This window comes from Mustelus asterias, chromosome 5 (assembly GCF_964213995.1).
Source record: "Mustelus asterias chromosome 5, sMusAst1.hap1.1, whole genome shotgun sequence".
In the NCBI taxonomy this organism is placed as follows: Eukaryota; Metazoa; Chordata; class Chondrichthyes; order Carcharhiniformes; family Triakidae; genus Mustelus; species Mustelus asterias.
Window position 1 is genome coordinate 6,498,357 of NC_135805.1, and position 17,304 is coordinate 6,515,660.

Here is a 17,304-nt window from a genome sequence, read left to right on the forward strand (position 1 = left end):
GCTCTAGGCTGGACCAGGTGGCTGCATGGGCCTCATTGGAGCGGGTCTCCGCCTCGGTCTCAGGCCTCCACACAGGCGACATCAATCGTGACCTTAGCGAGTAACCCTTGTCACCCAGTAGACACCCTAAACCGGGATGTTGGATTTATGTCACATTATCAGTAACCCCCACAGCTTGCCCCCTGGACTTTCAGAATCTCACTAGCTGTTCTGTCTGGAGACAATACACATCTCTTTAACCTGTGTTCAATGCTCCCTCCACCCACATTGTCTGTACCTTTAAGACCTGGCTGGCTTTAGGGATTCGCATTCTAATCAGTATTCTGTAACTTGATGTTGTGTTGCTGTGCACTGTTTGAGAGTACATTTCCACTCCATCTGACGAAGGAGCAGCGCTCCGAAAGCTTATGGTATTTGCTACCAAATAAACCTGTTGGACTTTAACCTGGTGTTGTGAGACTTCTTACTGTGTTCACCCCAGTCCAACGCCGGCATCTCCACATCATGGCTCCCCTGAGGTGCCAGGTGTGAGAGCACCTCACAAATGTGCCGCACCATGGTCTTGGACAGGCGCAGCTGGCGACGGCACATCTCTTCCGAGAGGGCCTCGAAGGAATTGTGGAGCCTGTACCTCCTTGCCTTCATGACCCTCTGCCTTCTGTGCACCCTTTCGAGAGCTTGTTCACCCACCTCCTGGCCTTCAGCGGGAGCCCCCTGCCCTCCTTCCTGAGGGTCTGGTGATGGCTGCGCTTGCGGTGGTCTCTCCACGTCTGCCACCTCCTGAGCCTCCTCCTCCTCCTCCACCCCTGCTGCCACCAACATGGCCAGCTCCAGATCGAACAAACCGAGATCCATCTGCACAGTAGGGTTTGGAAAGAGCACAGAATGATGGATTATTCTCATTGGCTGCATGGACCCAGCACCACCTCAATCCGTCACTTGGGCCAGAATCCCCACTTGTGGGAGCTGGCAACCGCACACAATCCATGGTGCCATGTGTGACCCGAATGGGGTTGTGTGAGATTCCGATCATGACAAATGCTGGCACAGATTATGCAGGTCAGTGTGCAGACGTGGGCAATGCGCACCCTTGAGCAATTACCATGTGTGCAACTGCAGCATCCGTTACAGGCATGTGTTGCTGATCCCTGTCACAGGGTAAGGACAGACTGCAAAGAAGCTTCAGATGAGTGCCCAGTGACAGCAGATTCCATGCAGTCCATGTCTGAACCTCTGCACCCCGGCCTGGAGCAACAGCTGCTTCATCTGGTTAGGCCTCAGTCAGCACATGGTACACTCCTCCCCGGCCCCGGAACACCAACACTCAGTCGAGTTCCTGACCACATCCCATGGCAAGACAATGGCAAAGTGCTGTGGAGGGGGAAGGTGAGCGGGAGCCCTCGAGGCTGCTTCTCACACTGCGTGACAGCAATGCCCAGGGTGGGGGGGGAGTGGGGAAGTGGGAGCTCTTGAGGCTGCCTCCCACAGTGCACTACAGTGCTGCCTGGGTGTGTGGGGGTGGGGGGGGTGGGGGGTGGGGGGGGGGGGGGTGCGGGGGGTGGGGGTTGGGGGGTGGGGAACAACACCTGAAGGCAGCAGGAGGAAAGCCACCAGGCATCTCCAGGACCTGCCTGCAACATCCCCCGCGCTCCGCTAGCAGCACTTACCTCCTTACGCCAATTCAAGGCTGCCATGCCAGGTTGAGACTTTTAAGTACTTAGTCTGATGCGCGCCAAGGTTACATCATGCCAAAGAGGTGGGAGACGCAGACGTGGGCGGAGATTGCCGTGTGGATCCTGATAATGGCATGTAAAGGTATGTAAACTCATGCTAATCAGCGGCCCGCTGGTTTTCAGCGGGTTCCCAGCAGTACCATTTTTCTCCGGCTAGGAGATGTGCGGGTCGTAATGGTCGAGATGGCGGGGAACCCGCGAAATGGCCGACACGTGCATCTCCCGGCCGACCCGACCGAACAGTTGCTGGTCGCAATGGGGGAATCGCGGCCAGCGTTTCTAAAGTTTCTCCACTGCCTAAGTTAAACTGACTGATCTGTAGTTGCTGGGTTTACCCATTTTTGAACAATTGTTTGCTATTCCCCAGTTTCCTAGCGCCACCACTGCATCTAAGGAAGGCTGCAAAATTATGGCCAGTGCCTCGGGAACTTCCATTCTAATTTCTCATAGTATCCTTAGGTGGATTTCATCCAGTCTTGGTGTCTTATCAAACTTAGGAGCAGATGATCTATCCAATGCCTCCTCCTTCTCAATTTTAACCCTCGTAGTGCTTGAATTACCCCCCTCTTTACCATGGCCTGAGTAGCATTTTTGTCTTTGGTAAGGATTGATGCAAAGTATTAATTTAATGCTTCAGTTTTGCCCTCTGCTTCCATGTGTAAATTCCGTTTTTGGTCTTCTCTTAACCTCCGATATTTTGTCAGGTTCTTACCTCTAAAACTTATTCTGCCTCATTATAATATTTTTCTTCAACCAGGAAGTGATGGATTGCCCTGCCATTCTCACTTTGTGGGAATATAGCTTGACTGAACTTGAATTATCTTTTTCAAAGGCAACCCATTGTTCAGTCATAGTTTTTCCTGTTAATCTTTGATTCCTATTTGTCTGGGCCAGATTAATTCTTACCACACTAAAGTTGGCTTTGCCCCAATTAGTTATTCTTGCTCTGGATTGCTCATTCTCCTTTTCTCCAGACAACCTAAACCTTTTTGTTATTGTCCCCTAAATATTTGCTTAGTGACACTTGATCCATTCACTTGATTCATCTTATTCCCAAGAACTAGGCCCATTTTCAATGAGCTTGCAACATGTGCTCTAAAAAATTTTCAGAACACATCCAGGAAATTTTGCCGCTTCTGCCCTTTATGCTACGACTATCCCAGTCTATATTTGGATAATTAAACTCTCTCATGATGCATACTCTATAATTCATACTCTATAATTCATACTCTATAATGCACTCCTCTATAATTTTCTCAAAGATTTATGTGACGTAATGCATTTTGGAAGGTCTAATAAAGATAGGAAATATACAGTAAATGGCAGAACTCTTAAGTGTATTGATAGGCAGAGGGATCTGGGTGTACAGTTTCATAGGTCTCTGAAAGTAACGCAGGTGGAGAAGGTAGCCAAGAAGGTATATGGCATGCTTGCCTGCATCGGCCGGGGTATTGAGTTTAAAAATTGGCAAGTCATGTTGCAGCTTTATAGAATCTCAGTTAGGCCGCACTTGGAATATAGTGTTCAATTCAGGTTGCCACACGACCAGAAGGATGTGGAGGCTTTGGAGAGGGTACAGAAAAGCTTTACCAGGATGTTGCCTGATATGGAGGGCATTAGCTATGAGGAGAGGTTGGAGAAACTTGGTTTGTTCTCACTGGAACAACGAAGGTTAAGGAGTAACCTGATAGAAGTTTACAAGATTATGAGGGGCATGGACAGAGTGGATAGTCAGAAGCTTTTTTCCAGGGTGGAAGAGTCAATTATTAGGGGGCATAAGTTTAAGGTGCGAGGGGCAATGTTTAAAGGAGATGTACGAGGCAAGTTTTTTACACAGAGGTGATGGGTGCCTGGAACTCGCTGCCGGGGGAGGTAGTGGAAGCAGATACGATAGTGACTTTTAAGGGGCGTTTGGACAGATACATGAATAGGATGGGAATAGAGGGATATGGTCCCTGAAAGGGTAGGGGGTTTTAATTTAGTCGGGCAGCATGGTCGATGCAGGCTTGGAGGACCGAAGGGCCTGTTCTTGTGCTGTAATTTTCTTTGTTCTTTGCTCTTTATTTGTCTATATCTTTCCCACTCTTTGGTGGGATTCATACTACACTGAGCAACATAATCATTTTTTTGTTCCTTAGCTCTCGCCAAATAGATTTCGGTCAAACCTTTCCAGACCTGGGTATGGGGTTTTCCTGGTCTGTAGGCAACTTACAATTGGCCACAGGCTGGATCTTCCAGTCCCACTGAAGACTATGGTGTTTTGCATGGCTCGCTGAGCCATCCAACCACAGGAATCCACAGTGGAGATTGACTTCAGAAGGACTGGAAGATCCCACTGGCGTGAAGAGCTGGAAAATCCCACCCTGTGTCTTTGACCTCTCTGGGATACTCTCTTTCTCCAGATTTGCAGTGTTCTTCTCAAACAATATTGCTGCTTCTCCACTTTCTATTCTTTCACATCTTTCCACAATACCTTGTTTCCATGAATATTTAATATCCAACCCTGCCCTTCTTTGAGCCAAGTCTCTGCTCCCACAATGTCATATTTCAACATGGCTGTCTGCACCTGAATCATGGAATCATAGAGTATACTTTGTCATAAAACCATAGGGGGCGATCTGACCAAAATAATTCTAAGTGCCAAATGGGTTTGAAAAAGGGAGAGAATCTCTCCAATGTGCAAATGGGAGAGAATCGCATTTTTTTTGGGAGAGTTAAAAATCGAATTTTACCTCACTTAGAGGAAAATATGAAGCAAGATCTGTTTCCCACCAGCAGGGGAATGGGGTGGATCCAAAGCTCGCCAACAGCTGGCAGATTGCAGCAGAGGGTGCCATTGTGCATGTGCAGATCTCTCTCGGCTGTGCAATGCCACAGAACAGAGAGATCTGTCAGTCACCTTTCCCACAGCTAGAACTGGGTTCCATGGCCAATCACCCACCCCTCTGCAATTGCAAGGCTCTGTGGCTGATCCCGCCCCCTCTACCGTCGGGCTTCACAGCTGATTCCCCCCTACCCCCTGCATGGAACAATTATCCACAACTCCCCCCTCCCCCGCATAGACTGCCCAATCGCTGGTTGTAGAGTGTGCAACTTTGCCCTGCCATCCTTCACCTTAGGCCCCCCACCTTCAGTCCCTGTCCCTCCCATTTGGCCCCAACCCCTCAGGCCCCACCCCATTGGCACTGCCTGGTACCTGGTGAGCACTACCAGTATGCCAGACTGGCAGTGCCAGGGTGCCCAGTGGGCAGTGCCAGGGTGCCAGACTGGCACTATCCAAGGGGCACCACTCCCCTTTTTGGATGCGCGGCTGATCTCGCCAGATATCCGGTACCGGTAAGATCATGAGAGGTGAGAAATTGGGCACCCGATTTCTAGGATCTCTCGCGATCATACTGGCTCGTCCCACCCATCGACCAGCATGGCGAGATGGGAATATCGCCCCCATAGAATCATATAGTGCAGAAGAGGCCCTTTGGCCCATCGAGTCTGCACTGACATGTGTAAAATAGCTGACCTCCCACCTAATCCCATTTACCAGCTCTTAGTCCTTAGCCTTGAATGTAATGTTGTGCCAAATGCTCATCCAGGTACTTTTTAAAGTAACTCATCGATCATATTTACCACACTTGGTGTTTTGACAAATACACACTGTAATTCTAATTTAGACTTTATTACTTTCCGGCTTACACTGAAGTCAGCTAATTCCTTACGATTTGCCATTTTACGATCTGTCTCTCCCAATATCCTTTGCACATTGGTATCCGTCTCTAGTATTGCCTGCAATTAATGACTCCCTAGACCTATGGGATTCCTTTGGTGGTCACACAGCCCAAAGTTTGCTCTACTGGGTCTTATTCATCTGTTTCAAAGTGGATGTATTTTTCTGCCTCCTTAAAAAGGGTATCTGTGACCTTCATCATGCAGATTACTTGCATGGTGGTCTACTGACTTTGAGATGCTACAAACATTTGCAGCTGATCACTGGAATGAGCTGGAAGTTATTCAAGGCAATGGTGATCAATGGTTGCAGTTAGGGCATTGGCAAGGGATCTGTGAGGCCTCAGGTCATTGTGGATCATTGAGCAAATGTTCAATACCAACTCCTCAAAAGGTAGGAGGATGGCACTTTGCGGTACTGGCACTCTGTCATTTTGATAGAATCCGAGTATCTGGTAGTACCTTCTTCCCCTTGCAGCCCCTCTGGCCTCTTCCCAAATGATGTGGAGATGCTGGCGTTGGACTGGGGTAAACACAGTAAGAAGTTTAACAACAACAGGTTAAAGTCCAACAGGTTTATTTGGTAGCAAAAGCCACACAAGCTTTCAGAGCTCTAAGCCCCTTCTTCAGGTGAGTGGGAATTCTGTTCACAAACAGAGCATATAAAGACACAAACTCAATTTACATGAATAATGGTTGGAATGCGAATACTTACAACTAATCAAGTCTTTAAGAAACAAAACAATGTGAGTGGAGAAAGCATCAAGACAGGCTAAAAAGATGTGAATTGTCTCCAGACAAGACAGCCAGTGAAACGCTGCAGGTCTAGGCAACGTTGGGGGTTACAAATAGTGTGACATGAACCCAATATCCCGGTTGAGGCCGTCCTCGTGTGTGCGGAACTTGGCTATCAGTTTCTGCTCAGCGACTCTGCGCTGTCGTGTGTCGCGAAGGCCGCCTTGGAGAACGCTTACCCGAATATCAGAGGCCGAATGCCCGTGACCGCTGAAGTGCTCCCCAACAGCAAGAGAACAGTCTTGCCTGGTGATTGTCGAGCGGTGTTCATTCATCCGTTGTCGCAGCGTCTGCATAGTTTCCCCAATGTACCATGCCTCGGGACATCCTTTCTTGCAGCGTATCAGGTAGACAACGTTGGCCAAATTGCAAGAGTATGTACCGTGTACCTGGTGGATGGTGTTCTCACGTGAGATGATGGCATCTGTGTCGATGATCCGGCACGTCTTGCAGAGGTTGCTGTGGCAGGGTTGTGTGGTGTCATGGTCACTGTTCTCCTGAAGGCTGGGTAGTTTGCTGCGGACAATGGTCTGTTTGAGGTTGTGCGGTTGTTTGAAGGCAAGAAGTGGGGGTGTGGGGATGGCCTTGGCTCGATGTTCGTCTTCATCAATGCTCGACAATCACCAGGCAAGACTATTCTCTTCCTGTTGGGGAGCACTTCAACGGTCACGGGCATTCCCTCTGATATTCGGGTAAGCGTTCTCCAATGCGGCCTTCGCGACACACGACAGCGCAGAGTCGCTGAGCAGAAACTGATAGCCAAGTTCCGCACACACGAGGACGACACACTTACACATCCTTCTTATAGTGAGGTGACCAGAACTGCACACAATATTCCAAATGTGGTCTCACCAAGGTCCTGTACAGTTGCAGCATAACCACACGGCTCTTAAACTCCAACCCCCTGTTAATAAAAGCTAACACACTATAGGCCTTCTTCACAGCTCTATCCACTTGAGTGGCAACCTTTAGAGATCTGTGGATATGGACGCCAAGATCTCTCTGTTCCTCCACAGTCTTCAGAACCCTACCTTTGACCCTGTAATCCACATTTAAATGAGTCCTACCAAAATGAATCACCTCACATTTATCAGGGTTAAACTCCATTTGCCATTTTTCAGCCCAGCTTTGCATCCTATCTATGTTTCTTTGCAGCCTACAACAGCCCTCCACCTCATCCACTACTCCACCTATCTTGGTGTCATCAGCAAATTTACTGATCCACCCTTCAGCCCCCTCCTCTAAGTCATTAATAAAAATCACAAAGAGCAGAGGACCAAGCACTGAACCCTGTGGCACTCCACGAGCAACCTGCCTCCAGTCTGAAAATTTTCCATCCACCACCACCCTCTGTCTTCGATCAGATAGCCAGTTACCTATCCAAGCTGCCAACTTTCCCTCTATCCCACACCTCCTTACTTTCATCATAAGCCGACCATGGAGGACCTTATCAAACGCCTTACTAAAATCCATGTATATGACATCAACTGCCCTACCTTCACCAACACACTAAGTTACCTCCTCAAAAAATTCTATTAAATTTGTGAGGCACGACTTGCCCTTCACGAATCCGTGCTGACTATCCCGGATTAATCCGCATCTTTCTAAATGGTCGTAAATCCCATCCCAAAGGACCTTTTCCATCAATTTACCAACCACCGAAGTAAGACTAACCAGTCTATAATTACCAGGGTCATTTCTATTCCCTTTCTTAAACAGAGGAACAACATTCGCCACTCCCCAGTCCTCTGGCACCATCCCCGTGGACAGTGAGGACCCAAAGATCAAAGCCAAAGGCTCTGCAATCTCATCCCTTGCCTCCCAAAGAATCCTAGGATATATTTCATCAGGCCCAGGGGACATATCGACCTTCAGTTTGTTCAAAACTGCCAGTACATCCTCCCTCCGAACAACTATTTCCTCCAGCCTATTAGCCTGTAACACCTTCTCTTCCTCAAAAACATGGCCCCTCTCCTTGGTGAACACTGAAGAAAAGTATTCATTCATCACCTCGCCTATCTCAACTGACTCCATACACAAGTGGTAGCAAAAGCCACACAAGCTTTCGGAGCTCCAAGCCCCTTCTTCAGGTGAGTGGGAATTCTGTTCACAAACAGGGCATATAAAGACACAAACTCAATTTACATGAATAATGGTTGGAATGCGAATACTTACAACTAATCAAGTCTTTAAGAAACAAAACAACGTGAGTGGACAGAGCATCAAGACAGGCTAAAAAATGTGAATTGTCTCCAGACAAGACAGCCAGTGAAACTCTGCAGGTCCAGGCAACTGTGGGGGTTACAGATAGTGTGACATGAACCCAATATCCCGGTTGAGGCCGTCCTCGTGTATGCGGAACTTGGCTATCAGTTTCTGCTCAGCGACTCTGCGCTGTCGTGTGTCGCGAAGGCCGCCTTGGAGAACGCTTACCCGAATATCAGAGGCCGAATGCCCGTGACCGCTGAAGTGCTCCCCAACAGGAAGAGAACAGTCTTGCCTGGTGATTGTCGAGCGGAATACAGGTCTTTAACATGTTAAATCAAGTCTTTATCTTAAAGACTTGATTAGCTGTAAGTATTCGCATTCCAACCATTGTTCATGTAATGGGCGGCATGGTAGCACAGTGGTTAGCACTGCTGTTTCACAGCTCCAGGGTCCCGGGTTCGATTCCCGGCTTGGGTCACTGTCTGTGTGGAGTTTGCACATTCTCCTCGTGTCTGCGTGGGTTTCCTCCGGGTGCTCCGGTTTCCTCCCACAGTCCAAAGATTTGCGGGTTAGGTTGATTGGCCAGGTTAAAATTGCCCCTGAGATTCGTAGGTTAGAGGGATTAGTGGGTAAATATGTGGGGGTAGGGCCTGGGTGGGATTGTGGTCGGTGCAGACTCGATGGGCCGAATGGCCTCCTTCTGCACTGTAGGGATTCTATGATTTCTATGTAAATTGAGTTTGTGTCTTTATATGCCCTGTTTGTGAACAGAATTCCCACTCACCTGAAGAAGGGGCTTGGAGCTCCGAAAGCTTGTGTGGCTTTTGCTACCAAATAAACCTGTTGGACTTTAACCTGGTGTTGTTAAACTTCTTACAGTCCAACGCCGGCATCTCCACATCATGACTACCCTCAGGGATAGACATGGAGGATGAGTTGCACACCCCGGGAACCTCCATGCATGTTACTCCAAGGATGTGTAGTCTTTTGAGAGTAATTGGATGGACTTCCTGTAGCAAGCACCCTCTTAGAACATAGAACATAGAACATTACAGCGCAGTACAGGCCCTTCGGTCCTCGATGTTGCGCCGACCAGTGGAACCAATCTAAAGCTCCTCTAATCTACACTATTCCAATATTATCCATATGTTTATCCAATAACCATTTGAATGCTCTTAATGTTGACGAGTCCACGACTGCTGCAGGCAGGGCATTCCACGCCCTTACTACTCTCTGAGTAAAGAACCTACCTCTAACATCTGTCCTATATCTCTCACCCGTCAATTTAAAGCTATGTCCCGTCGTGCGAGCCATCACCATCCGAGGAAAAAGGCTCTCACTATCCACCCTATCTAATCCTCTGATCATCTTGTATGCCTTTATTAAGTCACCTCTTAACCTTCTTCTCTCTAACGAAAACAACCTCAAGCCCCTCAGCCTTTCCTCATACGATTTTCCCACCATACCAGGCAACATCCTGGTAAATCTCCTCTGCACCCTTTCCAACGCTTCCACATCTTTTCTATAATACGGCGACCAGAACTGTATGCAATACTCCAAATGCGGCCGCACCAGAGTTTTGTACAGTTGCAGCATGTCCTCCTGGCTCCGAAACTCAATCCCTCTACCAATAAAAGCTAACACACCGTACGCCTTCTTAACAACCCTATCAACCTGGGTGCCAACTTTCAGGGATCTATGCACATGGACACCCAGATCCCTCTGTTCATCCATACTACCAAGTATCTTACCATTAGCCCAGTACTCTGTATTCCTGTTACTCCTTCCAAAGTGAATCACCTCACACTTTTCCGCATTAAACTCCATTTGCCATCTCTCAGCCCAGCTCTGCAGCTTATCTATGTCCCTCTGTAACCTGCCACTTCCCTCCGCACTGTCTACAACTCCACCGACTTTAGTGTCATCCGCAAATTTACTCATCCATCCTTCCACACCCTCATCTAGGTCATTAATAAAAATGACAAACAGCAGTGGCCCCAAAACAGATCCTTGCGGTACACCACTAGTAACAGAACTCCAGGATGAATATTTCCCATCAACCACCGCCCTCTGTTTTCTTACAGCTAGCCAATTCCTGATCCAAACCACTAAATCACCCTCAATCCCATGAGTCCGTATTTTCTGCAAAAGCTTACCATGGGGAACCTTATCAAACGCTTTGCTGAAATCCATATACACCACATCAACCGCTTTACCCTCATCCACCTCTTTGGTCATCTTCTCAAAGACCTCAATAAGGTTTGTGAGGCACCACCTACCCTTCACAAAACCGTGCTGACTATCCCTAATCAAATTTTTCCTTTCTAGGTGATTATAAATCCTATCTCTTATAATCCTTTCCAATACTTTGCCCACAACAGAAGTAAGGCTCACCGGTCTATAATTACCAGGGTTGTCCCTACTCCCCTTCTTGTCACTCCTTGGTCTCTAAATTTCTAAAAGTCTGGTCTCTTCAAACAGAGAATCCATCCTGACCAATGTCCTGCTAGTGGTTAACACAAATGCAGTCCTTTTCTTCTGCTTGCCTGGAAGCACCTATGTTCAGTCATCTTGCCTCAAATCTCTTCATCTGACTAACTCTGAGAATATGTGAGTGGCATAGCAAGGTCAGTTGCTTCCGCTTTTGCGTCTAGATGTTAAAATCTGCACTTCACTTTCAATACATATTGATCTGGGCCCCTGCTCCCATGACAACCAGGTCCCATGTCTTTGTTTTTGTTCACCATCTCCCAGAGCAGGACCTTCTGCCTTATTTTGAAATAATGAGTCTGTTTAAAGCATAACCGTCATATCAAGTTTCAAATTTCAAACAGCAGAATACTTTTAAAAGGTGAGACACTTGTAATGTTGTTCAAAGGGACTTGCGTGTGTCCATACAAGGAAGGGAGAAAGTTAGCATGAAAATGCAACAAGCAATTTGAATGCAATGACATACTGGTCTTTGCTGCAAGTCGATTGGTGTACCCAAATGTAGAAATCTTGCTACAGTTGTACAGGGTTTTAGTGAGACTACACCTGGATTATTGTGAGCTGTTTTGATCTCCAATTTTAGAAAGGGATTGTGTATCTTTGGAATTTTCTACCCCATAGGGTTGTGGATACTCCATCTTTGAATATATTTTATGTTGAAAATCGCAGAGTTTTGGTAACTTAGTGAATCAAATGATATGTGGAACAGTCAGGAAAGTGGAGTTGAGGCCAGAGATCAGTCCTGATCATTTTGAATGGTGTTGCAGACTTGATGCACAGGCTGCTGATTTGATTTGATTTGATTTATTATTATCATATGTATTAGTATACAGTAAAAAGTATTGTTTCATGCATGCTATACAGACAAAGCATACCATTCATAGAGAAGGAGAGAGTGCAGAGTGTAGAGAAAGAGCAATTTAATGCGAGGTAGGTCCATTCAAAAGTCTGATGGCATCAGGGAAGAAGCTGTTCTTGAGTCGGTTGGTACGTGACTTCAGACTTTTGTATCTTTTTCGCGAAGGAAGAAGGTGGAAGAGAGTATGTCCGGGATGTTCGGGAGAGTATGTTGCTCCTCATTCTTATGTTCCTATGTAGAGATGCTTTCTTGAACTTTCGTGTAATTTTAATATACAGGTGCTTGCACAAAGTAATCAAGTGAGAAAAGAGGCTGAAGATTCAGGTCCACTCACTGAACTTGAACACTGGAAATGCATGTCTGCTAAGTTTAATTCCATCATAGAACAGCTTAAGGGACAACATTGCAAGGCAGTGATCAATGTGTTAAACACATGTCACTCAAAAATGTTAAAGGTAAGATTACTGAGAATGTAAGTATGAAGATAATTTGCAGTTTTGTCAATATTTTATCCACACTTAGTATTATAATTAACAAAGAGTTTTTGTGATGGGAACAGTACATCAGGCTGTTATAAATGTTATAAATTCAGGGTCTGCATAGATACCTTCACATTCAGAGGCATCACTCATTCCTATAAATTGATCCTGATTTGCATTTACTCATATCATTTATACAGCATTGTAACCTAAAGATTGTATTCAATGGTATTACCATCACTGAATCCCCCACTATTTGGGGATGTTACTATTTAACATAACTTGAACTGAATTAGCCATCTAAATACTGTGGCAACAACAAGGGCGGCACGGTAGCACAGTGGTTAGCACTGCTGTTTCACAGCTCCAGGGTCCCGGGTTCGATTCCCGGCTCAGGTCACTGTCTGTGTGGAGTTTGCACATTCTCCTCGTGTCTGCGTGGGTTTCCTCCGGGTGCTCCGGTTTCCTCCCACAGTCCAAAGATGTGCGGGTTAGGTTGATTGGCCAGGTTAAAAATTGTCCCTTAGAGTCCTGGGATGCATAGGTTAGAGGGATTAGCGGGTAAAATATGTGGGGGTAGGGCCTGGGTGGGATTGTGGTCGGTGCAGACTCGATGGGCCGAATGGCCTCCTTCTGCACTGTAGGGTTTCTAAGTCAGAGGCTGGAATTCCACAGCGAGTAGCTCACCATCTGACTCCCCGAAGCCCACCCACCATCTTCAAGGCACAAGTCAGGTGTTGATGGAATACTCTCCACTTATCTGGATGAGTGCAGCTCCAACAATACTCAAGAAGGTTGACACCATCCAGGATAAAGCAATCTGCTTGATTGGCACCCCGTCCACCACCTTCAACATTTAGTCCCTCCATCACTGACGCAAAATGACAGCAGTGCAAACCATGTACAAAATGCACTGCAGCAAGGCTCCTTCAACAACACCTTCCAACCTGTACTTACTTCCACCTAGAAGGAGATTCATGGCAATGCTGCAATCTTCAAGTTCCTCTCCAAACCACATAGTATCCTGACTTAAAACGATTTCATTTTTTCTCATTGGTGCCGGGTCAGAGCGGTGTGGGTGTATCTACATAACATGGACTGCAGTAGTTCAAGAAGGCATCACACCAACTTCTCTGGGGTAATAAATGCTGGCCTATCCAGTGATGCCAACATCCCAAGAACGAACTTTAAAAAAATCTAAGCATTGTAACAATCTGTACTCTTTCATATAAGAATTAGATACTATAGACAGAACTGATGAACATTCTAGTGAAACGATGCTCATGGAAAGACAAGAAGCTCGTATACTTTGCAATACAAAGTAGCAATTCCTGAATTTAAAAACAATCTTCCACAGGAGAACGGATTCAGTTCTCTGCTGTTGCGACCGGGTACAGGATGCAGATTGGGAAAGAATTAGTGATCAGTGGTTTGATATTTAAGGGAGCATAAAGGCGTTTCTGAAACTGCTGATGTGACTCTGGAATGGTATGTTGTTTCCTTGGTACCAGGGTCAACAACGTTGCTGTGTGGCAGTAGAGCACTTCTAAAGGGGAAAACAGTCAAAGGTATCAAAAACATAAGCAGAAAGAGGTATGAGGTCCCAGGCAGAATTTAAAGAGCGATGAAAGAGATTCCAAAGCAAGACTTGAAAGGCAGTAATCTCTGGATTGCTCCAAGTGACACACATTTGTAAGTATAGCAATAAGAGCACAGTTTAAATGAATGCATTCCTGGAAAAGTGTTGCAGGAAGGAAGCTTTTAGAGTACTGGGGTATTGGGGCCAGTTCTGGGGGAAATGGGTCTTGTAGAGATCGGATGGGTTGCGCCTCCAAACAGCCAGGACCAAATGCTCTTGGGTAGTTTGCTAGTGCTGTTGTTGAGTATTTAACGTAGCAGGGGGTGGTGAATCTCTGGAATTCTCTGCCCACTGAAGTGGTGGAGGCTACCTCGTTGAATATGTTTAAATCACGGATAGATGGATTCCTGATCGGTAAGGGAATTAGGGGTTATAGGGATCAGGCGGGTAAGTGGAACTGATCCACTTCAGATCAGCCATGATTTTATTGAATGGCGGGGCAAGCTCGAGGGGCTAGATGGCCTACTCCTGCTCCTATTTCTTATGTTCTTATGGAACCAGGTCCACATGTTCATGAGATTGCAGATCCAGATGTGTCTCACTCCAGAAGTCAGTCCAAAGTTTATCAACAGGCTGAAATGTTTTACCTGTTTTTTTTCTAGATGTGGCTACAGTTGGATTCTCAAATCACTGATGCAGCCAATGAAGCAAAGGACAATGTGAAGTTCCTGCAGGCATTGGAGAAAGTCTGTCAGCCACTCTACAATTCTGATCCGGTAATTTTTTTGAAAGAACACTTAGCATCAAAAATAGTCGAGAAAATTTTACGGTGATGCAGATCTTTAGTGGGGTTAGTGGGGTTCTTGGCACCTGATTTAAGCTGCATCCAGATTTTGAAGCTATAATTTTGAGTGCACAAAAGTCTCCAGATTGAAATTTATGACTTTTGGTTTGGTTTCTGTCTTGACCATATCTCATTAATAAGCTGGATTTTATGGGATGTAATGGTCCCTGTTCCTGTGATTTAATGTCAATTGCCTGTCAATATACCGGAGGTAGGAGTTCTGTCCCTTGGAGAAAGGAAGTCATACCTCAGAGAACTGTTGGCCAATCGGCAGCTGGAATGGGAGGGGATTTGTAAGGGTCAGGTTGACAAGCTCCAGTTTAGAGGGTGAGGGGATGAAAGACTGGTTTGAGTTGTTGGAGTGGAGGGTAAATGGGGAATTGTGATCTAGGTTGAGGGAGTGGTGGGGAATGCCTCCGATGGGCATTGGCTATCCACAAAGAAGATTCCCACTGTCCCTTTCCTGACACCACTCGAGCTGCCATATGACATGGGATTCCCTTTGTCTCAGCTAAAATAATGCTGCGGGATGTGATGTGGTCTTCAAGTGACCATTAATTGACCATTTCAGGGTTTCAATAGGCCCAATAGCATGTGGGCTGCCTGATGTCACTGCCATGTGTAAAAGGTTCATGCAGGTTGGGGGCAGGCAGGTAGATGAGGGAGAGCGAAGCTGCACATTGAATTTTATGAGCATCCTGCCTTCGAACTAATTGACAGGCAACGCATAAAATATGGCACATAAATTTAGAATATGATACTTGAACTTTGCCTCGTCTGTTTTTGAGTGTTGTTCCAAGAATCTTGGAATGGTTATAGCACAGAAGGCCATTTAGCCCATGTACCTCTGCCTTAAAAATATTCAGTGATCCTGCCTTCACAACCTTCTAAGGCAGAGTTCCAAAGTTGTACAATCCTCTGAGAGAAAAAAATCCTAAAGGCTCCTCAAAGATCGAGCAATACATGACCTGTGAAGGGAATGGGCTTTCTCCCTTTTATTCTCAAAATAGTGTGCTATAATATTTAAGAATTTATTTGAACTTCTTTCATAATATTTAATTTATTATCTAAATGCTGCATGCTTTGCTCCATCCTGATCAACCTCTTTTCCTCTTTTGGGAAGCTATGGTAACATAGCCAAAAGTAATCCCTCTCCATCAGCATCACTCAGTGCAAGGAAGTGATTTAGAAACAGAGAAAAACTACAGCCACAAGTTGTGCCGAACATATCCCTACCTTCCAGGCCTACCTATAACCCTCCATCCTATTAAGTCCCATGTACTCATCCAGGAGTCTCTTAAAAGACCCTATTGAGTTTGCCTCCACCACCACTGATGGCAGCCGATTCCACTCGCCCACCACCCTCTGGGTGAAAAACGTCCCCCTAACATTTCCCCTGTACCTACCCCCCAGCACCTTAAACCTGTGTCCTCTCGTAGCAGCCATTTCCACCCTGGGAAACAGCCTCTGAGAGTCCACCCGATCTATGCCTCTCAACATCTTATATACCTCTATCAGGTCTCCTCTCATCCTACGTCTCTCCAAGGAGAAAAGACCGAGCTCCCTCAGCCTATCCTCATAAGGCATGCCACTCAATCCAGACAACTTCCTTGTAAATCTCCTCTGCACCCTTTCAATCTTTTCCACATCCTTCCTGTAATGAGGCGACCAGAACTGAGCACAGTACTCCAAGTGGGGTCTGACGAGGGTCTTATGTAGCTGCATCATTATCCCATTATTTAAATCCGAGATAGGGTAGGATTTTGTACCCTCCTTTGCCACATCCCGGACGAACCCTTGTTCGATTTCTTAGTGGCGGCACGGTGGCACAGTGGTTATTGTGGCCACAGTGGCATTGCTGCCTCACAGCGCCAGGGACCTGAGTTCAATTCCGGCCTCGGATCACTGCTTGTGTGGAGTTTGCACATTCTTCCCGTGTCTATGTGGGTTTCCTACGGGTGCTCCGGTTTCCTCCCACAGTCCAAAGATGTGCGGGTTAGGTTGATTGGCCATGTTAAATTGACTCGAGTATCAGGGGGATTAGCAGGGTAAATTTGTGAGGTTACGGGAATAGGCCTGTGGTCGGTGCAGACTTGATGGGTCGAATGGCCTCCTTCTGCACTGTAGGGATTCTATGATTCTATGAAGTGCAAATGGCGACATGAGTGTCAGACATTGCAATACTCAAGAAACTGAGATTCTCACCGGCAAGATTGCAATTTCGTATTTTCCCCTATCAGTGACATCATGAGATTTCTGCTCAGGAAGGACATTAACATCACATTAGCTGACATTCCCACTGTTTTTTCCCTCCGATTGCATATTTGAGCCTCACAGGCTATTGTAGTTTACAGCTGCTTTATAACAAAGAACAAAGAACAGTACAGCACAGGAAACAGGCCCTTTGGCCCTCCAAGCCTGTGCCGCTCCTTGGTCCAACTAGACCAATCGTTTGTATCCCTCCATTCCCAGGCTGCTCATGTGACTATCCAGGTAAGTCTTAAACGATGTCAGCGTGCCTGCCTCCACCACCCTACTTGGCAGCGCATTCCAGGCCCCCACCACCCTCTGTGTAAAAAACATCCCTCTGATATCTG

At 46.5% G+C, this 17,304-nt stretch overlaps 1 protein-coding gene across 1 annotated transcript in view; it reads left to right on the forward strand.

Moving 5' to 3' along the window:
- The window catches only part of LOC144493944 (dynein axonemal heavy chain 8-like), a 1,661,706-nt gene that overhangs the window by 64,667 nt on the left and 1,579,735 nt on the right, over positions 1 to 17,304 (forward strand). Inside the window, exons 7-8 of the mRNA XM_078213521.1 lie at positions 12,084 to 12,260; positions 14,526 to 14,639. Of these exons, the coding sequence (XP_078069647.1) occupies positions 12,084 to 12,260; positions 14,526 to 14,639 (291 nt within the window). The remainder of the gene's footprint in view (positions 1 to 12,083; positions 12,261 to 14,525; positions 14,640 to 17,304) is intronic.